The sequence below is a fragment of the Anguilla rostrata genome, chromosome 9, assembly GCF_018555375.3.
Source record: "Anguilla rostrata isolate EN2019 chromosome 9, ASM1855537v3, whole genome shotgun sequence".
Lineage (NCBI taxonomy): Eukaryota > Metazoa > Chordata > Actinopteri > Anguilliformes > Anguillidae > Anguilla > Anguilla rostrata.
Genome location: NC_057941.1, coordinates 9,876,318 through 9,903,320, shown reverse-complemented (window position 1 = coordinate 9,903,320; position 27,003 = coordinate 9,876,318). Strand labels below are relative to the sequence as shown.

General features: G+C 43.1%; 3 protein-coding genes and 1 long non-coding RNA gene across 9 annotated transcripts; 2 read left to right on the top strand and 2 right to left on the bottom strand.

Moving 5' to 3' along the window:
• Window positions 1–153: 153 nt before the first annotated feature.
• On the top strand, window positions 154–8,526 carry nup62l (nucleoporin 62 like). 2 transcript variants are annotated; one of them, XM_064350269.1, is made up of 14 exons: window positions 154–389; window positions 1,052–1,346; window positions 1,470–1,779; window positions 2,214–2,340; window positions 2,918–3,010; window positions 3,231–3,353; window positions 3,636–3,746; window positions 4,982–5,126; window positions 5,484–5,628; window positions 6,272–6,321; window positions 6,515–6,649; window positions 6,952–7,063; window positions 7,836–7,902; window positions 8,335–8,526. In XM_064350269.1, the coding sequence occupies exons 2-14, from the start codon at window positions 1,060–1,062 to the stop codon at window positions 8,424–8,426; spliced, it is 1,797 nt and encodes a 598-aa protein (XP_064206339.1). In that variant the 5' UTR covers window positions 154–389; window positions 1,052–1,059; the 3' UTR covers window positions 8,427–8,526. The 2 variants fall into 2 exon arrangements, with proteins under 2 accessions (XP_064206339.1, XP_064206340.1); XM_064350270.1 differs by having other exon boundaries at window positions 156–315.
• A 322-nt stretch (window positions 8,527–8,848) lies between these two features.
• LOC135262893 (calnexin-like) lies at window positions 8,849–19,035 on the top strand. Of its 5 annotated transcripts, none has more exons than XM_064350273.1 (14): window positions 8,849–9,063; window positions 9,216–9,307; window positions 10,395–10,453; window positions 10,609–10,753; window positions 10,851–10,932; window positions 11,347–11,539; window positions 11,685–11,874; window positions 12,130–12,243; window positions 12,685–12,841; window positions 13,277–13,474; window positions 14,640–14,759; window positions 16,624–16,771; window positions 17,000–17,052; window positions 17,892–19,035. In XM_064350273.1, the coding sequence occupies exons 1-14, from the start codon at window positions 8,995–8,997 to the stop codon at window positions 17,901–17,903; spliced, it is 1,632 nt and encodes a 543-aa protein (XP_064206343.1). In that variant the 5' UTR covers window positions 8,849–8,994; the 3' UTR covers window positions 17,904–19,035. The 5 variants fall into 5 exon arrangements, 4 of the variants coding, with proteins under 4 accessions (XP_064206343.1, XP_064206341.1, XP_064206342.1 ...); XM_064350271.1 differs by having other exon boundaries at window positions 8,851–9,063; window positions 16,982–17,052; XM_064350272.1 differs by having other exon boundaries at window positions 8,852–9,063; window positions 9,234–9,307; window positions 16,982–17,052.
• LOC135262897 (uncharacterized) lies at window positions 12,856–16,628 on the bottom strand. The gene is made up of 2 exons (XR_010332339.1): window positions 16,480–16,628; window positions 12,856–13,455 (listed from the first exon to the last, which is right to left on the bottom strand). It is a non-coding gene; the product is annotated as an uncharacterized LOC135262897 (long non-coding RNA).
• A 366-nt stretch (window positions 19,036–19,401) lies between the features above and the next one.
• On the bottom strand, window positions 19,402–26,096 carry LOC135262895 (vesicle-associated membrane protein 7). The gene is made up of 8 exons (XM_064350275.1): window positions 25,938–26,096; window positions 24,997–25,231; window positions 24,428–24,485; window positions 23,067–23,204; window positions 22,585–22,675; window positions 22,324–22,391; window positions 21,983–22,075; window positions 19,402–21,480 (listed from the first exon to the last, which is right to left on the bottom strand). The coding sequence occupies exons 2-8, from the start codon at window positions 25,140–25,142 to the stop codon at window positions 21,412–21,414; spliced, it is 663 nt and encodes a 220-aa protein (XP_064206345.1). The 5' UTR covers window positions 25,143–25,231; window positions 25,938–26,096; the 3' UTR covers window positions 19,402–21,411.
• Window positions 26,097–27,003: the final 907 nt, after the last annotated feature.

Sequence of the window (27,003 nt, the reverse complement as noted above, 5' to 3'; positions counted from 1 at the left end):
GTTTCTTTCTAAATCTCCTCAAAATAGGGGTTTTACAGTATCTGGCAACACTACAGGCGTCTCATGCTCTGCCTGTTTTTAAGGACGTGGAAGGACCTCTCGCCATTTTCATGAATTCATTAAATGGCTTGTACTATGAAACGGAATTTAAATTATGGGGGAGCGGTGCGGCGAAAGAACGAGTCAATTTCGTAATATTGGCCCAGGCCAGGGCAATGAGTTCTAACGTGCAGACATGTGTATAGCAGATTCCGATTGCAACCGGCATTGACGTAGTTAACAACAATATGGGTCCTTGAACCCTGCCTGACGCAAGTGTGATAGTCTTGCTGCCGCTATTTTTTCGGAAAGAGTTCATATCTGTGGGTTGGGAATTGGATAAACGTTCTGTAAGTTATGTTAATAGCAATTATATGTAATATGAACGAGGGTCTTTACTAATGTTCAGGATTACGTATAGCTAATTATAATTTACCCCATTAGCACTGGCTAGTTTACTGTGCCCTATGGCGCAGATAATACATCGCTGCTGGGCTAGCTAGCCAGCTAAATTACCAAGAGTTTCTTCGGTTTCTGTTTTATCAGTTAGCTGGCAAGTAAACCGTAACTATTGCGTTAGCTACAGTGTTACTATACGAGTGGTATGTGACTATAACTGGACTATGTTAGTCTAGCTGCAGACACAGATGAGGTAGATGGATATGATACCATAGGAAAGTGCTGATGTACTTCGCTAAATTAGCTGGTACTGGTGACTTCGTTGTTTTAAAAAGCCATCAACAAGCGAATTGACCTGTTAAACAGAATGCAGGTGTTAATTTGGCTAACCAACAGATGTGACCTCATTAAAATGCTAAGTGTAGTAAGTTACAAGCTGACTCCTTATCGTGAGATGATTATACTGGCTGTGTAGACTAGCCAACTCTACATTCAGATGTCAAATGAAATCAATATTCGAGTGTAGTTAGGCGTGCAGTGTAGGTCTTTAAGAGGTGAAACGTGTTTGGTTTGCGTAATGGAGCCTTCCTTGCATCTTGTCATTGTTCTCCAGGTAGCAGAATGAGTTTTAGTTTTGGTTCCAGCAACGCTGGATTCAGCTTCGGGACGCCAAAGACCACCGCTGGGGCTGTCCCTCCCACTGGCTTTGGTATGGTTAGCACTTCTACTGCCGGTGGGGGTGGGGGCTTTTCTTTCGGAACGCCAAATCAATCTCAGCCCCCAGCCGCTGCCCCTCAGGCCACCGGGCTCTTCTCATCTCCCGCCCAAAGCAGCACTGGCACGACCGCAGGGTTCAGCTTCGGCACTCCTGCGCAGAACCCTGCTAATACTGGCGGTTTCTCTTTTGGGTAAGCGCTCTGTGTGCTTGTTAGCTGGTAGCCTGTGTCTGACCTGCGCGTGTTTTGCGATTGAAGACATGTCCCGCACCACAGACCGTGCAGCGTACATTTAATGTCCCTCTCGTTTGGCAGCACCAACACTCCGAAGCCCAACCTGAGTATGGCAGCAGCAGCACAGCCCGCCCCGACGGGACTGACGCTGGGCACCGTAGCCCCTTCCTCGGGGGCAGCGTTCTCGCTGGGGGGGATGACCACGCAGAGCGCCGCGGCTCCAGCGGGTGGAGGGTTCAGCTTCGGCGCCAGCACTGGCATAGGAACCCCAGCTGCTCCGGCCCAGACTCAGCCAGCCGCCACAGTAGCACCAACAGGGGGGTTCTCCATGGGGGGACCCCCTGCCACCCAGTCCTTGGGAGGATTCAGTTTCGGGGGACCTAAGGTCCAGGTAGGGTTGCACAGGGTTGGAAAATTTCTGGTAAATTCCTGGAAACTTTCCATGGGACTTTCCACTCTTGCATCTCATGCACAGATAATTGTCAGCAGTCCATTTATTGGGAGTTCAGTAGAAATGAAACCCTCTGCATACACAGTGAATTCTCCCCTCAGAGGAAATACATTATTCAACATTTCTTGTTATTCTTGCGAAATAATCCCATGTAAAAAGTAAACTCATTTAATTAAATTTCAACTTAATTTTTGTTTTTTTTTGGGTACTATTAGTAGGTTGTGCAAGTACGTCTGCTCATGCTAAGATAAAAGGTTTATGTTTCTATATGTATACGACATGGTAAAGGCAGCATGTGCAAGTAAGCCCCACAATTTCTTTTTTATTCCTGTGAAGTTCCTGCCCTGAATATTCATGAAAATTTTAAATCCCAGGTCCAGGCAAACCCCACCGCTGCTCCCACAGTTGCAGGAGGGGGCGGGTTCTCATTTGGGACCACCACTGCTGCAGCTGCCCCAGTGCAACCCTCTGCCACCCTCTCCCTGGGGGGTCAGAACCCAGGTGAATCCGCAGGTCTACAAGGACACAATGTGGAACATGCATCTGCACCAACCTCTCATACATAATATTATTTTGTAGGGCATTAAAGAATGGAACATGTACATTATAAACATCTAATACTTCAGTTTGTGGAAGACTTTCTTTGAGACGTTCTAACACAGCATAATTTTAGTTCATCTCTGTTGATGCAATTGTTTTAACTAGCGGTGTAAGCAGTGAAACTGCTGGAAATTATCATTATTATTATTATTATTATTATTCCTGAGCTTAAATTGTTCTAGGTTCTAAACAGTACAGTTAAAAGTCATCAAACAGTTATTTTTAAGTTTGGGTGACATGCAGTCTCTAGGTACAAAAAAAATGGCTGAATGGCAGAAAAAACAATGCATGGTTACTTGTTCATTCAAATGGTGGTAGGTGAATGAAACGTGTTGTTTCCTGAGTTCAGTGATGAAAATTGACCTGAAGAATGATATCACACTAGTGAAACCCTGTGTTTTTACCAGTGTTTTAATCCTGTAGTAATTGCAGGCACAGTTTATGGGAACGGAAGTGATGCTTTGTCCATTATTCTCAGGCCTGACTCTGGGTTCAGTGGTCCCAGGGACTACTACCGCTCCAGGGACTACAGCCCCAACGGGAGGGTTCGCGTTTGGAGTCAAACCTTCAGGTATGGGGAGCTTGGAGCAATGGCTAGTCCTTAATATTATAATCACCTGAAATGTGATGAGGCTGCAGTTTGGTGCTTGTTAAAGGCTTCTTGAGTCAAAGCTTTTAACAGGTCCACAGTGATCTGTGTGTTCAATAAGGAGAGGGCCCTACCTGTGTTGAATCCTGTGTGTGTTCTCACTGTGTTTTTGGGTGGTCTTCCCGCTCTCTTGGTTCATTAGCCACTCCGGCCCCCGCCGCGGCGGCGCCAGTGAGCCAGCCGGCCCCTGCAGACGCCTCCTCCCTCTTCACGGCCTCCACAGTAGCCGCCTCCATCGCATCTGCAGCGCCTACAGGTTTCACACGTGAGTGCCCGCTCCTCCACCTGCACGGGGCTGCACAGACCTGTGCAGACCTGCCTGCTCAGGAAAATACCTGTTTCAGTGAGGGAGTCTGAGAACTCAAATGGGTTGCATTCGCTGTCCATATTGGTATGCCTGTCCCAAATTCAAATAGTAGTGGGCATTCGTAATCCGCACGGCACTCAAGGAACCTCCACGAAGGGTCTTGAGCCCAGCCGGCTCTGGGCTGCGTCAGAGGCACTGCCCGCTGTAACGTGTCACTTCCTGCTTTCTCTCGGCTAACAGTGGGCGCGGCCACCGCAGCTGTGGCCCCTACGACCTCCTCGGCCCCCAGCGGAGCCGCGGCCTTCATGCTAAAGCCTCTGGGAGCCGCCACCACCAGCGCTGCCACATCAGGTACATGCCAAGGCTTCAGGTGTACTGATAACGTCACAGGGCTGTGTTGTATACCTGCGTCGGAAACCATTTCTTATCACTAATTTTAGGATGGCAGTGTTTTACAATGAATAAGGAGCTTATGAATGAAAGGTTTCAGGTTCAATTCCCTGCTGGAGCTCTTCCAGTGTACGCTTGGGTGGGTGAGGCACTTAGCCAGTATTGCGGCAGTAAATGTACATCAAATGGATTGTACGTGGAAATGTCGCCTGTGTAAGAGCGTCTGTTCAATGCAAAACCGTAAATGTTGTGATGCGTCCTCTTTAGACTACTAATCAAACATTTGTTCATGAAGTCAGAGAGTAAAACTGCATTCCTGGACTGTTATCACAATTATCCAATCCAAGTGTCTGGAAGCCCTTGTGCCTAATTTTGTGCAATATTTTGTGGCTTCAATAGTCTCCTCTTTTTATAATTCATAATTATATCAAAAGACTTCTGACAAAAAAAAATCTTAATCTTATACTCAGGACAGCTCACAGTAGTCCTGCACCAAAAACTGTAGATGATTATACATTTATTCTGAAACTGTCAAGGAAAGGATAAATCTGATTTGAGAATGAACCCTTTGTTAAATTTGATCTGAATAAAGACCACTGCTAAGTAAAGAAGCCCTGGTATGATACATTACATACATTTACATTACAATAGCAGATGCTCTTATCCAGCACAATTTATGTAAGTTTTAAAAAAAAGGTGACTTTGAAAGAGGGTTCATTATTGGGGCACGGATGGCAAGAGCTTCAGTCACCAAGACTGCTCAACTGGCTAGTGTTTCAATAGGAAGAGTGACTAAAGTAACATCTGCATTTAGATCTATGGGAAAGACCGTAGAGTTCCAGAGACTTGTAGAGTCTATGCCGAGGCGCATTGAAGCTGTTCTGGCAGCCCAACACCTTACTAAGTCACTATGTTGGGTTTTCCTTTAATTTGTCTCCCGTCTCTAATTTTATAAGTCATAAATACGTGAAGTTAAGCCCCATAGTAGATGCAAAAGGCAACCGAGTGTAGTGCTTCAAGTAACAACTGGCTTTGAGTATGTAGTTTTAGTTGTGTAAAGCCGGGCTGGTAAAGCCATGATTCATGTTCAGAGTTGAGCATGAGTGGGGAGCTGAGATGCAGCTCAAACGTGTTTGCATTTTTCCTCTGCGTGACCGTTCAGATTTATTATGCGTTTGCTCCTGTTGCGGTTCTAGCTGCTCCTGCCTCCGGTGCTGCCACAGTTTTCTCTCTGGGTATGAAGCCCGCAGCCCCCACTGTCTCCGGCTCCGTGGCTCCGATCACGGGCCCCACGGTTTCCATCACCGGCACAGCCACCTCCACCGCTGCAGCTGCCACCAGGTAAAGACCCGCCCTGCCCACAGCGCACAGCGTCGGTCCTCACGCCGCCAGCCTCCTGCCCTCTCCTCTCTCTCTGCTCAGCCTGGCAGTGTGGTCCAGGGCCGTCCCTCTCTGTGCTCAGCCTGGCAGTGTGGTCCAGGCCCGTCCCTCTCTCTGCTCAGCCTGGCAGTGTGGTCCAGGGCCGTCCCTCTCTGTGCTCAGCCTGGCAGTGTGGTCCAGGCCCGTCCCTCTCTCTGCTCAGCCTGGCAGTGTGGTCCAGGCCTGTGCCTCTCTCTGAGATACTGTCCTCACATTTGTGCATTTAGCAGAGTCAGTCCTTAGTCACAAATCCAGGCCTTGTAATCTGTCCCCCTCCAGCGCACCTCCAACGATGTCGTACGCCCAGCTGGAGAGTCTCATTAACAAATGGAGTCTGGAGTTGGAGGACCAGGAGAGGCACTTCCTCCAGCAGGCCACGCAGGTCAACGCCTGGGACCGCATGCTCCTGGAGAATGGAGAGAAGGTAGGGGCTGCCCATAGAGGCTCTGTCACAGAAACAGAAAGAAATTTGAATATGTTGGGAAACGTTGACGAATGTTCGCATTGTGGATTGCTTGTCTGGTTGAGGAAGACATGTCGCCTCAACCACGTTTTGGAATCAGAACCGTACATTTGGTAGTTTTCTTATCATGTAATCTGCAATGTATTAGAATAGGTAGGAGGGAACCAGTGGCAGACTTTGGTGATGTCGACTTGCTAAAACCTGTTGAAAACCTTTTGGTTAAAATTGGTCTTCAAATAAAGCTGGGCGGCCGCTAGTATGCCTGGGGGAATTACTCTGCCAACTTGAGGATGACCGCATTGTCTTGACACAACTTTGTTTCAGCCGTCCGCCAAAATTTCAGTTTCAGAAAGTTTTCTATTAAAGTTGGATTGCACGTTTGTATACATGTTTGTGCTTTGTTCCATTGGTTTCCAACACATTGCAGCCAGAAAACCACAATTTTCACTGCAGTGGATTTTAAAGAATGTCCTCCCTTCAAAAATGACTGACTTTCTAAAGATCTGGTTTGACAAAATAAGCCTTAAGGGATACTATGAGCAATGCATCAGTGACCGTTAACGAAGCTGGGAATCTTCTAACCTGTGATGTTCTGTCTCTGTAGATCACATCCTTACACAGAGAGATGGAGAAGGTGAAACTGGACCAGCGAAGGTACAGAATGTTGTTTGGGCCACTAACTGTTCTGCTTGCAAACATGTGCTCTGCAAGATGCTATAAATTAGGAGAGTAGTCATGTGGTTGCGTCTGTAATGTGTGTAATGCTGAGGAAGACTGTGCCTAAACACCTGTTGAAGAGCAGTGCCGGTGCGTGACCTGACTGAGGGAGGCTTTATCCCGGTCACAGGTTGGACCAGGAGCTGGATTTCATCCTGTCTCAGCAGAAGGAGCTGGAAGACCTGCTTACTCCGCTTGAGGAGTCGGTGAAAGAACAGAGCGGCACCATCTACATGCAGAACGCAGACGAGGAGCGCGAGAGAACGTAGGTCCTCGTCCCTGTGAGGGAGTCCGCACACGTCCCGCACGTCGCTGAAATGGCTTGCTTAAAGTTGCTTAAAGTTCTTCGTAGCACATTTGTTAGATTTCGTAAGGGTAATATATTTTATAAGCGTTGATTCCTGTGGCAGCTTTGAAAGGCATACCAGATGTAGAGCTGACTTATGGGGTATTGCTAGGAAGTAATCTTAATTTTTTAAAATCAGACTATTTGGTGGGTCTGCTGACTGGTAGATGTCCCTCCGCTCCTCTCTGTTGACTGGCAGATGTCTCTCTCTCTCTCCACAGGTACAAGCTGGCAGAGAATGTAGATGCCCAGCTGAAGCGGATGTCCCAGGATCTGAAGGAGATCATTGAGCACCTCAACACCTCCAGTGGGCCTGCCGACACCAGCGACCCGGTATAGCCCAGGGCACTATGGGAGTCTGGCAAATCTATATTTAGTTTATTTTTTTAAAATATAAATTTGGTGCCCACTGTGGGGCTGAGTATATCCAATTCCCTCCCCAATTTTAAGTGCCCAGTTATCTGTAACTGATCCCATGTTCATGCTGCGAACCCCCACCGCTGATTCGGGAGAGTTCAGATATCCACGGTTCTCCTCCAGTGTGTGCGTGGAGGACAGCTGCTGCTTTACACAGCGCTCACTACAGTTAAGCTTGCATAGAGCTGAGTCGGAGCAAGACCTTTCATGTGCGGCTTTGACTTCTATCTACGGGTGACCTATAGAGTTGCAGGAGACGCTAGATAGCAATGAGCACAGAACCCTATCCGACTGAACCCTCCTATTCCCTGGGCGATGCAATCGGCAGTTGCTGTTTAAGAATTTAGATGTAGATCTAACAACGTATTTTTTCCTTTAACTCATTTTAACACAATACTGTTTCGGCTCGTCGTCATTCAGTTTGATGTTAAATTCATCTTTTTAATGAGTGTGGTTGGAATGACAACCAGCATGCACCCTTGACCAAATTTTAAAATGCATTCTTTGAGTTATGGTGATGTATAGAGCTTGCAAAGAGAACATGGTGAGATGATGAGGATCACCTGGATCGGGAGAAGATATAATAATGGCTGATAATTGGAAGAGGAGAAAGGGTTAATGATATGTAGGGATAAATTAATCTGCGATTGATATCACTGTTATCACTCATCTTTCACTATTTTCTCAGCTTCAACAGATCTGCAAAATCCTGAACGCACACATGGACTCTCTTCAGTGGATCGACCAAAATTCAGGTGAATATTGGAAAGCCGTTGCATATGTAAACATCTGATAACAGGGTTGAAGGCCAACGGTTCTGCTTGTTTTAAGATGAGAGAGCCAATGAATTGGAGGTTGCAACGGATCATTGTAGTTTTAATGAAGTGGAGATGCTATGCATATTGAGCACGTGCCATTGACTTGTATATCTGTACTTTGTCTCTCAGCCTTTGGTAATGGTCATATCCATGGCTGGAATTCAAAGTACCTGGACAGATTTCACTTCATTTGTTGAGCTACTTTTGAAACCAACTTTATTTTAATTTCCGCCTCCGTGCAATTGCTTAAAACCCATTCCGTTAGATTTTTCACTTCCATAAAGCCTGTGAAATATGTCTGTTTATGACCCAGGCCTAAGGCTTGTGCTTGTGCCCTGTGTAAGGATGACCTTCCTTCCTTCTTCACAGTGCTTCTGCAGAGGAGGGTGGAGGAGGTGTCCAAGCTGTGCGACAACCGGCGCAAGGAGCAGGAGAAGAGCTTTCGCATCACATTTGAGTGATTTTGTTTGTGTTAAAATAGAAATGTCTAACTAATTAAAATAACTTTGTTTGGGGAGGGGGGGGGGGTGCTTTTGTTACAATAAAGGATTTGACTATTCACTATTTGTCATTGTGTTACTAATTGTAAGGAATTGCGGTTATATTATGTGTGTAAACATTTTCATTGAAATTAATTCAACTATATTTTTTCATTTATATGAAGGAAATAGAACATGTTGGAACAAATGGAACAAACAAGTTTCGAAAAATGATTAAATGGATTTTATATGATTGCCATCAACAGCTGGGAATGGCCCATTCAGTACTTTAAAGTTAATTTAATTTATGTATCAATAGTTAATTTGCTGACTAATTAATCCGGAGATCTCATTGCAGTAGGCAAAAAATATATCTTGCAAAGCTCATTGGTTGCCATGTAAACCGCCAGCCCAGGGGTCAAAGTCCGCTTATGCCAGGACTTCCAAGGAATCAGATTTTTCCTCAGAACTCTTAAGACCTTGCTGAGGGACTCTTCAGGTAAAGGAATATTCATTTTCACACCTGTGTGGATCGTTCTGCTTTGTGGGAATGCTGCTGCAGGTGGTGCCGTTGTATTTTTGCCTCCGTTTGACGCTGGCTTCCCAGGAAGAAGCAAAGGTCAGTTTCCTTGTTTTCAGAGGGGCGGAATGGGGCATGCCACTTGTTTGAACACACTATAACACATCTCATTGTGGTCTTCACTATATTCTGCATCCTGTCTGAATTCCACGGCAATGTTGACTTTGAAAGCTGATCTTTATTGACTCTAGCTCACACGTTTATCACAGAGTCTGTACCAGTCGGCGCAGGCCCCAGAGGAAGCCATCTTTGCCGAAACGTTTGATTCAGGTCCACTGGACAGGTACAGGCAACGCCAATGTTAAGTTGTAACCATGTCATCCAGTTTTTCACTGTAGATGGTGCTTAATCATGTACAACTCTGTTCAGGTAAGAACACCATTATTTTTTTTAAAAACATTAAGCTAATTTTTGTTTTTACAAAACTAAATGTGCAATTGAGAGTCTGTAACAATGTATGACTCAATAATGAATGAGAGGAAATGTAAACTTTGAGGTTGCCATCCAGTCTGTTTCAGCAAGAAAGTTTTACACTTTTTTAATCAATATTGTGATGGTATCACTTTGGTCTCGCCAGTTTAGTATGCAAGCAGTTTAGTGTAATGCTTAGGAAACTGGGCATGTCTGTCTGAGGGCATTGGCTTAATTCCAAGCTTAGGCACCATTATACCTATTGCGAGATGTTCTGACATAAACAGAGTAGGTTCTGAGGAGGTTAATCACAATATGGCTCAGGTTTTACCCACATATAGCCTGGCTACATCCTAGTCAGCTAGAAAACTTTCACTTTTCAGCTACATGTAGCTGGGTTTTCATCTGAATGCCTAGACCAGTGGTTCTTAACCTGGGTTCGGTCGAACCCTAGGGGTTCGGTGAGTCGGTCTCAGGGGTTCGGTGGAGCCTCCGCCGCAGAGGTCCACCCCTCAGTCTAGTCTGCAGTTAGTGGGCAGTAGGGTTCGGTGAATGAGCATATGAAACTGGTGGGGTTCGGTGCCTCCAACAAGGTTAAGAACCACTGGCCTAGACTGTTTCACTGACTTTTCACCACAAAAATTTTCACTGGGGTAGTATTCCTTTAGCAGATAAATAGCTGTTATTATGATACCAGGGTTATTAGGAAACTGTATGCTGTGTTGCCCACGGCATAATTTTGACTACTGTTATCTCTAGCTGATTCAAAATAGCAGCATCCAGAATTAATCCACAGCTGGATCCAGCTTGTGTTTGATGAGAATGGTTTCCTATAAGGGCAAATTTGTGTTTTCCTGGATCCTTAGAACTTTTAAAAGCATTATTTTAAAGTTACTGCCATAGAGTAGATGTGGTTTCAATTGCAGTACAGGCCCTGGTGTGTTTTATCTATACCATAGGAGGTGGGTCCTGTCCAAGGCATTAAAAGAGGGAGAAGAGGATGTGCTCAAATATGATGGTAGGACTGGCGTTATTGATTCCACCAAAACAGGTCACAGTTATTCCAGAGGGGTTACCTGTGATATTTCTTGCAAATCAGTGAGATGTAGTTTGAGCTGTCCCTCTGGTCGTCTAGGCATATGCTTGTGTATTTACTATTACATGTTTTAATAGGGGAGTGGGCCTTGGAAGAGCCTGTGGAAAACTCAGACATGCATGGGAACAGAGGCCTGGTTCTGAAGTCCCCAGGCCGACACCATGCTATTTCTGCCTACCTTCGTGCTCCCCATTACTTCAGGGACAGGCCCCTTATTCTGCAGTGAGTACCACACACAGGGACAGCATGCAATTCAGAAGGTTCGCTCCAGCGTCTTACAGCAGCAGTTATACCCCTTCTCTGATGAATGTGTGCGCAGGTATGAGGTCTTGTTCCAGAATACCGTTGGCTGTGGAGGGGCCTACATCAAACTGCTCTCTCATTCCAGTCAGCTTCGTCTGGTGAGTCCCACACTGGTTTGCTCACCACACTTCAAAAGCAGCCAGAATGCTCAGCACACACAAGTTGAGATGAAGATGCCATTTAACCTGGGGGACTTATTAGATTGCCAGTCTGATATTTGACAGAACACCAGTAAATGGCTCTTCTTTTCATAATTGCCTTTATGAGCTCTTTTATGAATACAGGTGTAAACAGAAGAATATTCCTGCATCACCATCTCCTCTGTCAACAACAATCAGGTTTTCTCATGATATAAAAAACACCAGCTCCACCTAGCACCTACACTTCACCTTAAGATGATGGGCCGGTAGTTTATGTCCTGGCTACTGCTTGCATCAACTGACTTTTCAAAGCACTTTTTAGATACTGCTTAACATGTGTCCTTCAGAATCTCTTCCGGTGCATTGTTTCAGAGCCACTTCAACAATGCCACTCCCTACTCCATCATGTTTGGTCCTGACAAATGTGGGAGCAGCCACAAGGTCCATTTCATTGTCTGTGATGGTGATCCACTGACTGGACTGCACCAGGAGAGACATGTCCGGCAACCAGATGCTGATCTGAAGGAATACTTCTCTGACCAACGGCCTCATCTGTACACACTACGTAAGTCTCACTGAGAGAGAAATCAAAGTGGGCTGCTGTAAAAAAAAAAAAAAAAATCACATAGTTAAAAAACGATTTGTCCTGGTAGCGTGGTTCATTAGCCCAATATTACAGTTGGAATTAACCTAGCCTTCCTCTTTTGCAGGTTTGTACCCTGACCACAGCTACGAAATTCTTATTGACCTATCACTGATTAGTAAAGGCAGCCTTCTGGAAGACACGGATCCTCCTCTAGTTCCCCCAGCAGAAATTTCTGACCCCAGTGATAAGAAACCTGAAGACTGGGATGACCGACCCCTTATCCCAGACCCTACGGCAACCAAACCCCTAGACTGGTATGCGATCCAAGAGAAACCATACCAACTGTGAATATGTCAAAGACCTGTTAACGTCCTAATGGCTAAGTTATTAATGTTTTTCTGTGTCTTTCCTTCCAGTATAATAAAACTGCTGCACGACTGTAGTATGCTTTGAAATATGCATCATACTTTGCATGCTTCGTCTGCTCTGCATTGTGATTTCATGCCCATATCTCTCCACTTCACCCAAACATACAGTTTTCTGATATTTCTGTCGCTGTTCCTCCCAAGGGACGAAAACGCTCCAGCCCTCATTCCTGACCCCTCGGCACAGAGACCTCCCGGGTGGCTGGTGGAGGAGCTTCCCTTCATCCCTGACCCTCAGGCAGAGCGTCCACATGACTGGTCAGTTCAGCAACATGATTTATGGGAAATTTCAAAGCATGCAAGTTAAATCTGCATGCTGTTCTTTCTATTACTTCTTTTGGCTTCCCTGATGTGGATAGTTTCTGATGGCTCATGAAATTGTAGATGTTATCTGGTAATTTGTCCAGATGGATAGTAGTATTTCATAAAATGGTCTGTCATTACTATGACATACGGTCTACTGATGGTCCGTAGCAGGAAAGGTTGGCTAAATGGTGACCCAAGGGACTCTCACCAATTCTAGATGTCTGTGTTTTAGAAAGGGCTGTGATGTGAGAGTTCTGAAGCTTTGAATTTTAATTCAAAATGATATTAACACTAGGGTATTTTTTCCAAATAAAATGTCTTAAACCTGAGGAAAAAATGTGTAATGTCCATAAAAAGAAGCACTTAGTTTTCTCCTCTGTCTTTGATTAATAGGGATGAGGACATGGATGGGAAATGGGAGGCGCCTCTGATTTCGAACCCAGCATGCTCACAGGTTATTGGCTGTGGCCCATGGAGCCCACCCATGATCTCTAACCCCTCCTACAAGGGGAAATGGAGGCCCCCAATGATAAAGAACCCCAACTATCAGGTAACATTGGAGCATGAATGCAACCCACATCCGTCCCACATCATTGGTGCATATGTAAAAATTCTGCCTCATACATATCATTGGTGCATATGCCCATTTCTATCACATATGACCTGTAATTGTGAGAAAAAAGACATATTCTTGTGCTTGTGTTCTTAGTTACTCCAGTGCTGGCTCTACTGTGTTACACTTTCATGCTTCTGCAATGTTGTAATATACAGCAGGTTTGTGAGAATGCTAGTTAGTTTAGAGTCGTTTAAGTAATGTGGCACATTCCTCTGGAAATTTTCTACACTTGTTTATCGTGTTGATCAGCTCGTCCATGAGTGGGTTCACTTTTAAATCACACAAATTGAGACGTATGAATCTGAATCTGGAGTTCCCAATCCTGTCTCTTTCTTTACCACAACCAACTCCTCCATTCCTCTCTCACAGGGGCAATGGTATCCTCGCACTATCCCAAATCCTGCATTTTCTGATGCCCCCCCACCATTCCAGATAAGGCCTGTGGCTGCAGTGGGATTGGAGCTGTGGTCTGTGACGGGGGGTGTGCTTTTTGACAACATCCTGCTGTGTGATGACCCAGAGGTGGCCCGCCGCTGGACTGAGGACACCTGGGGACAGAGACGGACTGTGAGAGAGAATGCAGCCGTATACATGTGGGCAAAGAGAAAATGAATACAATGGGCTCTGGTTAATAAAAGTGCCGTTATATGGTTATAGTATACAATAGCATAAAACTATTTTTGGACATTTTTCAGTGTAATATGTTCTGATGAAATGCAAAACACAAAATTCCCCATTTCAATCTAAATAGGACTAAAAGTTATTTCTGGCCCCTGGTAAAGTGATTGAAAGAAACTCTGCGGGAAAAGATAGTGCCATTATGTAATGACATCCCTGAATCACTAGTTGTGTTATCGGGTCAGCTGGTCCTAGTGTCCTACAACTCAAAACAAACTCTGAACGTATAACTATTGGAGTGCAAGTCTTCTACCCAACACTCCTATTATCTCACAGGCATGGTCGCATTAAATCCTGATGATGATTGTGGTGTGTGGTGTTGAGCTGTGGTCTGGCGGTGGCTGAAACATTGCTGTTTATAACCCCCCCTACTGAGGACACCTGGACAAATGCTGTAGAAATGCAGCATCTTAAAAATACTTCCATACTCCTGGTTGGAATTTTATATTTGTAATTTTCATTTTCTGTTGCTTCTATGAAATAAACAAAACTTTAATTGGACAGTTATTTCTGGCCCCTGGTAAAGTGATTGAAAGAAACTCTGCGGGAAAAGATAGTGCCATTATGTTAAATCCATGACAGCCAGTCCCTAGTGTGCTATGGGGGGCTAGTTGGGTCCTAAGGTCCATACAGTTTGTGGTATTCCGCAAACGAGGAAGAAAGGATTGAAATCCATGGTCCAAATCTCAACAGCTAAGATGCAGTGGCAGATTACATCAGACTTGTAACACAAACTTATAGTACTAGTCTGTCAAGAGTTTTGTTGGTGGGGAATTTCCAAATATGTAGTCATTGATTTCAATCGCTGTTGCGCAGAACTACCGATTTATAGATTATGTTCAATACCATTGCTGTGATAGCTCTCTGTCTGTATCTGTTCTCATAGTGCTCTCTCTCTCTCTCTCTCTCTGTGCTATGGCTTCTTCTGTAGTCTCTTGGTATATACTCTGATATTGCTCCATCTCTGTGTCTGTACTGTGGTAGTGCTCAATTTCTGTGTGTCAGTACTGTAATAGTTCTGTCTGTACTATGGGAGTGCTTCATCTTTGTTCAGCCAGGATTGGTACTACAACTTTTGATGGCTGCACACAAGCGTCCCTGGTTATGGGGAGTGTACGTCTTCAGCGTGGGTCTGCCTATCATCCTCTTCATCAGCGTTATGTGGCCAGACAAGGTCAGTCTTTACTTGTAGGGAAGTTCATGTCCTCTCCAGTTAGATATATCGCTTTAGTATTAACCTAGCCCTTATTAAATAATCATTACATTAGGCTACTAGTCGAACAGATGTTTTACACATTGAAGAGAGCTCTGAGAATGTTCAAGAAATTACTACATTAGAATTGGAGGCTTATACCTGAAAATATACCAATGAGAAATAAGTTCACCCAAATTTAAGCAACAACCCGGCGGTGAAAAGTCAGTGAAAACCCAGTTACATTTGGTTGAAAAGTGAAAGCTTTCTAGCCAACTAGAATGTAGCCAGGCTATATCCAGGTAAATCCTGTGCTATATTGGGGATAATTTAGTCCTTTTATGTCAAAACGTCTCTCAACCTGGATTGCCACTCTTCTAGATTCCGGCTTTTGCTCCCTGGGAAAACTCAGTAGTACACGGTTTTGCAAACACCCAGTGCACAATACAGGCAATGCTCTTGTTTTATAGGAAAAGTACATGCACATGGGCATCCTTCACAATTTCAGACTCCAAACAGCAAGCAGCAGCAATGTCGTCGCTCTGGATAAGAGCGTCTTCCAAATGCCTGTAATGTAATGTAATGTACTATGAACAATTAGATATTTAGTTTTCAGATGATCACCTTTGAGAAGCAGACAATATAATCTGATCTTGCAAACTTGCTCTGTGTGACCATAGGTATATTTTCTTCTTTCCCCCCAACACAAACATCAAAGGAAACATGCTTGTGGCAGTTACGAGTCAAGCTGAGGGTCTGTTTTTCTCCCCTCCCCTCAATAGGCATAAAAAGATGTCCTGGAGTTTTCTCTCCTGTGAACATTTTATTATTTTATTTCTTTAAGACACAGACCACCAGAATTATTGGGGGTCATAGACTCAGCATGACTACAGAATGCAGAAAGATCATGTTCCTTTTGATTTTAATCAATGCAATCGCGATGTGATTTGGTCTTGTTACATGAAAAAGAGTTTGTCTGAAGTTGGAGATTACAACCTGGTGGACTTAATAATTATTTGTCTACAAATATCACCTCTGTTGTTAGAAGTAAACGTTATCTTTCATGTTTTTAGAGGAATTCAGTAGCTGAGCTGGATTACTTCCTGACATATTCCATGTTTGGTCTCTTTATAAGGGTGCTACCTGTTTAAACTGCTGGATTCAGAACTATAAACGTATTTTACTCAATCCTCACTGTCCCAACAGAATACAATAAGCAATGACAATAATTAAACAGTTCATTATATCCCAAGTTATATATACAAAAAAATGTATTTCTCAAGACTTAAACAAAACGTAACTGTCAAATAAATGTAGCCCACTGGAAACAGTGCAAGAAACCCAAAGCACTTCATGCTGTGCTGGGCCTGAATGCTGCTTGCTTGCCACATCTGTTTGTATCCATGGCCATCCCTGGCCTGCGATGTTGACGCCTGAGTGCAACTTGTTCAGATCTGATGAATGCTTTCCATTTAGGGATGCATCAACCTCGGCATCAACAAATGCACAAATGTCAAATTTGATGGAGCCCATTTCATACCACATTGAATCCAGTGCATGAAGACACAAGAAGAAAAACAACAGGAACAAAAAACGCACTAAAGGATTCTGCAAATTAAATCAAAATTTGACAATAAGCGCCAGTTAAATAAGGAACTGTCTGGAAGCCCTAAATTCCATGTTTTACCTTCTCATCACTTACCAGTTTCGCATCCTGCACAATTACTGTAACTGTCAAAAGCATTAGTTCTCTTTGCAGTTGTTTTGAATCAGAGAATAGCAGAGATGATTACTGTGTGCTCTGCCTGTGTTGATCCCATTCCTGTGGTGATGCTGTGTTCTGCAGCGATTTGGACCTCCTGACATGGAGTATTACTACAAGAAGTCAGACGAGCCTCAAGCAGATGGACCTCAGGACTCAGAAGGACCCACCAATCTGACAGATGGCTCTCAGGACCCAGAAGGATCCACCAATCTGGCTAATATAACTGATGGTAATGTCTACTAGTTTTGCTATATGTTGCTTTTCCATATCTGCTATACTCTGACTAACTTATGTATTGTTTGCCAAACTGCCTTCTGGGAATAAATACTGTATATAGGTACATTGGAGAAGGTTGAATATGAGCATTTGGTTGAAACAGTACTAGATGTATTTGTCCAGTGCTGGTTCACCCACCTGCTCTTATTCAACTTTGTCTAAGGAACTGGAGACCTTACAGGACCCAGGAGAAGGGAGAACAAGAAGCCCCAGAAGTCAGACCTGGAGCTCAAGGTAAAGATATTATTCCCACAGTTGTTTTTATTCTTCCAATTTGTGTTCTTTTCATCCCATTTTTACATCTCAAAATTTAGATCTCCATATCCAGAGCTTCAATTTTCAGGTAGGCTATTAACAAGTACTTAACTCAAATCACCACAGGTGTACAAACTAATTACAGAGGAATGACTACTTGGCTACGCTAGAGGGTCAGATTGGTTCTGATTTGGTGTAATTAGTTTGCACACCTGTGATGCTTGGTATATGGTCATCAGCAAGCAGTGCCATTTCACTGAAGGAACTATGTCAAAAAATTTGAATCTTTTGGCCTCGTTTTCACTAAAAATTCTGTGTATGGATATTTACTGGATGTAGTTGCTGAATTCTTTTAAAAGGTTTTAATAAGAGTGAGGTGTCTTTCTATTTAAAATGTGAATTACCTTTTGGATTTTTAATATGAACTACTTGTTGATAGCTTACATGTAACTATAGGCTCTAATTGGTAGTTTCTCATTAACTTGTGCACCTGTGGTGATGAGTTAGTTGCTTGAGTTCAGTACTTCTTAATAGCTTATATGAAAAGCAAGGCTCTAATTGGTAGTGCTCTGCTGTTGATTGGTAGAATGCAGCTGTTATATAAAGGTCATGTGACTGGCATACAACACCATTTCACTGATGAAGGCAGAATGCTGTAGGATGCGTAATTGAAAATGGTAGAAAGCAGATCTTTTTTTAAATATAGTTTCTATATTATTTATTGATTTAGTTTGCTGTAGGACTGTAAACAGCTTGTTTTCAGGCAGCTCATTTTCACATACACATGCCATGTGTTCTAATTTTTGCTGCATTTTTAGATTGGGAAATGACTTGGAACTAAAAGACACAGAGGGGGAGGAAATTCATTTCAAGGCACTGCAGTCCAGCCCCAAGATTTCCACTTGGAACTGAGATCACATGTACTGTATACAACCTGTAAGAGTTCTGTAATGTTGGGGCTGAAGTAGGGCATAGTACCATACTGAGAGAATAAAATCCAGAATAACTGTATTGACCCCTGTTCTGTTTATAGCCACAGTTGAATTGAAATATGGTTTTAGTCACCAGAACAACTTGAACTTTAACCAAGATTGATGGCAACAGCCCAGATTGCTTCATGCTCCAGCTTGCACCTGACAGGATGCTGGGTGCTGGGTACTGGGGGGGGGGGGAGTCTTTACAGTGAAGTTAGCTGAAGTGTAGGCAAGCAAATCAAACTTATTTAGTATTTTGTTATCCTGGTATTCAGTTCATCCTGCACTGCACATTTATTCTCTTCAGAAGCATTGCACAGCTTCTGTCTCCATCGGGCCCCCTCCAGGGTAACCGGCAACTCAGCCACACTTTTTTCACTTCCTTCTGTTGTTATATGGGACGGTCAAAACTGGGACCCGAGTTGAGCAATTTGCCCTGTTTTCTGACGGATCTTGCACCACAAGTTAGCCGCTTGTGGAGTTGCACTGTATCAGATGTCCTGGTTCTACAGGGCAGAGCATTAAAACTGTCTCCACTTTTCTCTCAGAAAATCCAGCCACAGAAAAGTTGTGAGACAAGGCATTACACAACTTTTCATATAATGATATTCACATCTGTCCTTCTGCATTATCTCCTGCTGTTAGGCTAATATTGCTACAATGAAGAAATAAAAATACTGGTTAAAAACTAGATTGCAAAATTTTATTCGAGTGGTCGAGTCCTTACCAACGTGGTGTTGCTCCATTGCTGTACTTTCCTTGTCATTTTTATCACAGACGTTAAACTGCCTGTTTATGACACTCGGTATGTTTTTTAAACATAATAGTCAACCATTCCTGTTTAAACTATCAATGCTCAGTAAGGGCCCAGTGTTGAAATTGAGCTCTGCCTGTTCATATGTGCAACCGGTACTGCCTACGGCATTGTATTAGTGCTTAATTGTACTTGTCCCAAACGAATTAAAAAGAATATATCAGACGCTGAAAATTTGTTGGCTAGTTAATGGTGTTTAAAATATTTCTAGGTTTCTGACATGGAAATGCATTTTACAAATATTTTTTCTGTAAGTTTACTGAATAGGTCCGTAGTAAAGACTTGAATTTATGGAATAATGCCAAATTTGAAATTTATGGACTGAAATTAAATGTAGAAATGACCAAAAACCAAATGGCCAGTCTTTTTTGTCCTTATACAATTAGAGTTGGATTGTTATTGTTTTATTTCACAAAAACTACCCTGGATAATGTTTTTGTTACACAAGTACAAAATATTCATAAAATTTGGTCCAGTGCATTTAGTAAGAAATCAAGCAGCTCTGCCTTCCCCTCAAACAAGTGCACAAAAAAGCATGGCCAACATTGATAACTTTATTTTACTATGCATTTAAAATAATTAAATAACAAAATCAAACATGAATAAATTGATGATGATGGCAGGAAGAAAACTGTTGGTTAAAAGTGCTTTACACATACAAACAGATGTACACCTGGAGCCAGTGACCCAGACAAACATGAAATGAACATTCCACAGATCAGAGACACTGTTTTGCATCTACTGCACACCAGTGCAATCTGTGCGCATTTTATTTAGTAGCCTCGGAGAACACCGGTCATCAGTGATGATGCTGCAGACGAGCTCGGCAAGTGGCAAGAGGCCTGATGCAAAGAATGAGGCACCCCTGGATGCCAGCAATGCTTTCGGATGCACGTGTGTTCTGCCTGGCCTTTGCGGTGCATCCTGTATCCAGAACAGTCCGGTCTCTGCTTACCCTTTCAGGTTAGGGACAATTACAGGCGCAGGACAAGGCCAGATCTACTCATCGGTTATACATATTGAAAAGGTAGGACTCGACATACAGACATGCTCGATATCATGGTTAGCAATGTTTCTAGATTAGCTGGTAATGTTAAAAAAAAAATCACCAGGAACACAGAAATGCACTTGTAAATCAAGCTGTAGTTTCATCATGCCCCCTGGGCATCTCTGTTGAAGGAATGGTAGTTTTTTCCAAGAAAGTGAGAGACTCTGAGGACTTGACCCATCATCTCTGAACTTCTATTAGGTGCCAACCCAAGTACAACATTAGCAAATTCAAAATACAAGAGTAACAGCAATGTGGTGTTCAGAACAAATGTGAAAATATAGGTGGTAACATAGTGGAAGATAATGGAATATTAATATATTAACTATCTTAGACTTGCTCTGTACAAAATCTTTTAGCCTAGATGGTGGCTCAGGGACTCTCATTAGGTCACCGGTTTGACTAAGCTGTATTCACATGATTCATTCGCTCACACAGAACAATGTGGCAATGGGATTTTGCTCCAGTAATGCTTTTCAACAGCAGAATGCACAGGAAATGGCTGACGGACAGAGCGCTCTAGTTTAACATGGCAGACAATGCACTCAGAAGAGCCATCGCTCCACATACCTGTCGATCGCTCAGCATGCCTGTCAATCACAGCAAACCTGTCGTTTACTCTACATGCCTATCGATTACAAGCGTGGATGCCAGTGGATTGGTGCCCCGAGTCCCTACCCCTCCCTCGAACCAGCCCAAGTAAACAAACGTAGATGTGGTCGGCTTCAAAGTTTACCCACTTTTGTGATTCAGAAGGTTGCCTAATCCAAGAAATCATCGCTCTATTAAAGGAATTTGAACTAGATTTCAGGGGACACATTAGCCAGTTCCAAACACTGTATGAACATCATATACTTCAGTCTGTACCACAGTGGTCTGAGCATCTATAACCGTTTCCATGGAAGTGAACCATGTAGGAACTACGCTGCATACATAACAATGACAGTAAATATCACATGCGGGGACCGTTTCAATAAATGAAATGGTTTAGACTGGAGAATAAATCAGCACTCCAAGTGTCCTCTGGGGGCATACGTTGAAGATCATAGTTAAACTGGTGCAGGTTAGGACCACCTCAGGCAACATTCCCTCGAGAGCCCTTTACCTTGGTCTTTTGGCACCATCACCTATTTGGGTCTTCATTTGGGTCTCAGTAAAGCTGGACCACAGTATTAATATTGAAATCTGTACAGGTTACATATCTGCCCGTTTGCCTATATCAATCAATCATTCCAAGAGTAAATGGGCAGGTACTGCTTGTTTGGGTTGCCATGTTTCCACACTAAGGTGTGTCCTGACGATAAGGCAAGCATGGCCCCGTCTCGTCTCCCTCCGTGAGGACCAAAGAAATGGGAGGACAGAAGATGGAGAGGCGAAAAGGTGTGGTTGGGTTCAGCTGAAGTAGGGTGTGGTCTCATAAGTGGTTAGGGTTCCCCCAGCAGATGTCAGAGTCAGATGAGACTGGGGTGCAGGGGGACGGGGTGGGGCCCCTCTCTCCTACTCTACTTCTTCACACAGCTGGGCCAGCTCAGACCTCCACAGGCTGCAGACACAATGATGTACAGGACAACCTGGGGAAGATCCCAAGCAGGTCAGCAAGAGAACAGCTTTCATGCATGTAACCACATCACATGCATGTCAAATCCACTTACTCCAAATTCAAGGATCCATAAAATCTGGACAGTAGAATATATCATTAGGATAAAGGAATATAAAGCTAGTTTCAATGTATGTCAAATTTTAAAACTGCCCCAGGATCAGCTGTTTACCCCCAGAGACCCCAGACACCCTAAGCAACATCTAAATACTGCTCCAGATCAGTTTCTAATGGCATAATTTACATAAAACATGGACATAAAGCTTTTGTAGATGATTGAAAAAACATTTCAACAAACCATACCAGCACTATACTGTACATTTGTCAAAATGTTATTGTCAAGAACTTTTGAATACTTCATGTAATTACTTTAAATGTGATTTTCTACGAGTGTGCAGCACTGGGCTAGTTGACATATGGAATCCTGGCACTGTTGAATGAAACCAAGGAAACAAACTGAGAAGTTTTGCACTCACAATGGACACCACCACGATGATGATTGTCAGCTTCAGGTTCTTCATGCACATGGCACGTGCCAGATTGCGGCTGGTGGTTTTGAAGGTAACCGACTGGCAGAAGGAAAAACGAGCATATTAACCCTTTGAAGATGTATGTTTTCTTTTCATTTTCTTCCCCCCCAAAAGTAAATGTTCTAGAACTCGACTGCTTTCAATTACCTTTAGTAATTGCATCAGCATTACTTCAGTTAAGAACATTCTTATCACGTATTTGTCATCTTCCACCTTAAAGGGTTAATGCTATTGCTCTCAGGTCAGAGTGGAGGGATACAGCTTTAAAGACTGTCAGGGTCACTTACAGAGTCCACCAGACTTTCAGTCTTGTCAATCAGCAGCTCCAGTTTCTCCCCTCTCTGGGCCACCAGGTCTGAGAGGGAGACCACAGAGTCAGGCAGGTGACAGCGTGCAGCCCGGATGGAGATACTTTACTGCTGCACTGACTCTTATGCATCAGTGCATGCAATAAAATAAGAAGACTGGGATGAAGTGCAAACTTAAAGGGTTTTAGCATATGAATCGGAGCATAAGACTCACAAAGGCATTTGATGGCTCTGGCTTACCTATGTTGCGGACCATGATGCCCTTTAACTCGTCGACTTGCATTTGTGTCTCTGTCACGCGGTCTGAACCTCGTGAGTCTGAGTGGTGCTTCTGTGAAGACAATAAAATCCTGCCATAAAAACTCGAGTTCCAAAAACACACAATCCTAATTTAGGCTTGTCAGACTCTATCCAAATGCCAAGATCCAATGTCAGAGTAAAGTGCATGTTTACATCAAAGTAATATACAAAGACAACCAGGCAGAACTGAATGAAAAGAAGTATGGAGTGATAAAATAATTTGGTAATCTCTTTTTGATCTAAAGATATAATACATTGCAATGATATTGAAAAATAAAATCTGCGCCCAAATGATGGGTTGACTGAGGGATCTCAAGCTCCACAACCAATCACATTCATCTATTGACGCCTTTTCTTCATTGTTTTGATTTGTCCTCACGCAGTTTTCGGACACGTGAACACGCCTACGTCCCCCCGCTCACCATTTGTGCCGCCAGCGTGCTGGAGAACTCGCTGTTCATGGCGTAGGGCAGCGCCGTTTGCGCACGGGACCCGTACGTGGTCTGGAACCTTCTCTTCACCTCGCTGAGGAAGCTGAACGCCCGCGACCTCTCGAAGTCCTGCAGGGCGACCAGGCACACTCAGGGCATTTCAGGACAACGGCCAATCTACCTGAGCAAAAATCCCTGCACGCTCCGAGTCCAGTCATTCAAACAACACGGTTGTAAATAATGATTGAAAGAAGATTTAAATGCTGAAAATGAATGGATTCATCCAAGACATTCCAGTTCATTCACTGCACATCCAACTAGGTCTACGTGGTGTACACAATATGGTGTGTGTAATCAGTTTACTTAAACTGAAAAATTAGCCAAATAATCACTATATCACTAAAAAAATAATGATATTGCTTTCATAGTCACAGTATTAAAAAGAGAAAAGAAAATCACTGATGTACACCTAAAATACATTACACAAAATAATCACAATGATTCAGCCATCCACATAAAAATATATTCTACGTTTGACACTTATAATTTATCTTCTTGATCTCTTTGAAAATAAAAAAAAACATTCTTTAGAATCTAGTTTCCATTATTTGTTAAAACATGTATAGTTCAGTTTCAGTACACATAGCCGTAAACATTTAGGCCTACAGTACTGCGCAAAAGTCAGAGACCACCATGTCTTGGTTTTGATTGAATGCATCATGAATGCTAATAAATACAAACAAATCTTAATATATGCAATACCCTCTGGACAGCATTTGATTGGGAGAAAATTACTTCTACAGGAAGATAATGGCACCAAGTACACTACTAAGAAGACCAAACTTCTGGTGTTCTTAGAACAATGGACTGGCCACCCAGAGTCCAGACCTTAACATTACTGAATGGGTTTGGGATTACTTGTTTTGAGAGAAGCATAAAATGTAACCAACTTCAAAGGCTGAACTTCTTGTAAACTTGGAGGTGTTTACAAGAAGCATAGAAAAATATTCTTGCAGATTTCTTTGAAAAATTCTAAGCAAGTCTCCTGAAAAGAATAGAAGCTGTAATAAAGGCAAAGGCCGGACACAGCAAATACTGAAAGATTTGATATTGCACATAGTTGTGGAGGTTGTGTGTAATATTCTGCTAAATATATGTTTGCTGCATTATTTTCTCACACTAAAAAATAAATAACTTGCACTTAATGGTTTCACTAGAAAGTAAAAAAAATAGTATGGTCTCTTACTTATGCACCGTCTTCTCTTACTTTGAAAAGATGCATAAAGGGCAAACTAACTACATTAGTAAATTGCCGATATTTACAATGAAGAATAAACCACTTATGAACTCACATCATCAGTGATGCACAGGTATATGATCCTGTCTTGACATATGTAGTGGAAGAGATAGCTGCACACAAAGGACACATGGAAAACCAGATAATTGGGTTAATAAAATCATATAAATGCAGTTTACCTTTCCTCGGTTACAAACAAGTCCCAGAACGATGTGATGTCTATGCTGTTTTTTTCCACTCGTTGTTCTTAACAACTTAATTAGCCCAGTGATTGTATAAATGAAAGTCATGTTCAAGATCGCACACCAATTAATGTACTACAGAGAAATCTGGGACATGCAATGAGATATAGAAGGTTATCAGGCTTCTAAAACAATGAAAATTGTTTATAACAAATAGTATCCTGCCAGTGTGAGCTGGTGTGCAAAATCCATTGCTTAGTAATTTTACTAAGTTTTGATTCAAGTCCTGCTACACCAGTTGAGATGCAAATGACACAGTAGGGGGGTCCAAACAAGGCTTGGGACTTCAGCATTTTAGGAGGCACTTTCCTCCTCATGCAGAACTCCACAGACAGTCCATCCAGGCACACCAGAATATGTGTTCACCAAGCAGTACACTTACCTGCCATGGGAGTATGTCAGCTTGTTGTTTTCTGAGGGTATTTTGGCCAAGATCTGCTCTGTGACTTCCAGGAAGTTCCCCCCACACCAGGCATGCTTGGCAAGAATCGTGGTGCCACGGGCAACGACAGCAAATAGGATCGCCATAGTGGGAGAAGGATCCAGAGGCAGTCGATCACAGATAGCCACTCAGGGATGGATGGATGAGAGGGGACGAGTCAAGTTCCGGGGGTGAACTGTAAATAATAGACTTTTGATTAAACAATGGCATCATATTTAAAGTCTGGATTCATTAAATCCAGACACAAAAAAAACATCAGGGTGATTTTAAGAATATTACACGACTTCACATTGGTATAGCGTAATTTTGACTGTTCGGCAACTGCAGAGACAAAGCAGCTTAAGCATGGGATAATCAATGCATCACGCAAAGCACTGACAACAAAATAGCATTCATCACGTCTGACGTATGTGCGTCAAGCGAGCGAGCTACTTGATCCCCTCCATCGTAGCTAGATAGGAAAAACACAGCGCACACACGCAAGTGCTTGACAGGTTTTTATGACTTAGTCCGTTAAACAGTCAAAGTAACGTAGTCTAGCTAATGCAGCCTCGGGAAAAATAGACGGTGAACTGACGTAAATTACAGTTACATGTTTTCTATGCACGGACGCATAGCTGCAATGAATCCCGACTGACTCTTAGAAATGCAATAAAGCTAGTTAGATAGACCGTTGTTTTAAAGCATGGTGACAGACCCTACATGCAACGTGACATGCATTCGTGCGAGCTCCAATCTGTAATTATCAGTAACCATCTCTCACAAACGTTATGGACTGCTAGCCACAGGCGTGTATTTAGGAAGCTAGCTGGCTAGATTTCTTGCTTGGCCATCAAAACGTAAGTAACGTATAACCAAAAACTATTTGGCGCATAACGTACCTCTCTACAGTGTGTTGGTTGAATCGTTAAATTAAGGCATTAAGCTGTTCTCGAACTAGCTTAGTTATCACTTCTGTTTTTCCATCGAGTCACCTGCTGCACCGCAAAACACTTCCGTTAATAGTTGTGGATCATGTGATCAAAGATTACTTATTACTAAAGAGACTACGCAGTAGGCCTACGCAACTTCCTGGTCCAGCTGAGAAGTTCCTGTAATACAACGGTCGATTTAAAAACATTGTAGCGTTTGCAAGTTGACACTGGGGGGCAGTAAAAGTTGGACTGTATAGATGAGTTTGTTATAACTAATGCAAAAGGTGAACAGTTGAGTTTCTTGTAATGTGTTCCACCTGAATACATACTATAATATTACTGCAGTATTACAGTGTGAACAGTTTCCTAACAGATGAAGATCCTTAACTGGTTCTTTTTTGTGTATCTTTTCAGGCACTGTGCCATGTAGTTCCTTTAAATCTGCCTTATTCATACACTAATTGAGATGCACTCACTCCATAAGCCAGATATTTCAGCAGTCTTATTGCGATGGAACTGCTCTTTCACAAGCTGTTTTCTTATGTCAGATTGATGTAGTGCTGCTGGGAAATGGTTGTCTCAGGACTCCTGTTAAGTTTCCTCCATAACTGGGGGGCAGCTGTTGGTGGGCCGGCTGTTTGTGTCAAACTCTCTGTCTCCTTGCTCAAAAACACATTCCTATGCCAGTTCGCTGAAATAGAACAGAGGGCCACATTCTTTTATTCTCCAAGTTGTAGGAGTGTGTAGGCCAAAGTTAAGAACTCTATCATCTGAATCAGACGGACGTTTAGGAGCCTGGGGCTCCTGTCTGGATTGAGGTTTGAGTGTTATTTCATGTTATTCCTTTCTGACTAGACTGTTGTGATGGCGAAAATAAGCCTGCTGTAATGGGTACAGTAGGTGGCCAAGGGTGATGAAGTGTTTTTTAAGGGCGGATTTGCTTGTACCATAACCACACTTTAGTTCTGCTCATATTTTTAAGCTCCTGGTTGGGTCATCTCAGTGTGGTTGCATTGTGGTTTATGCCCCATTG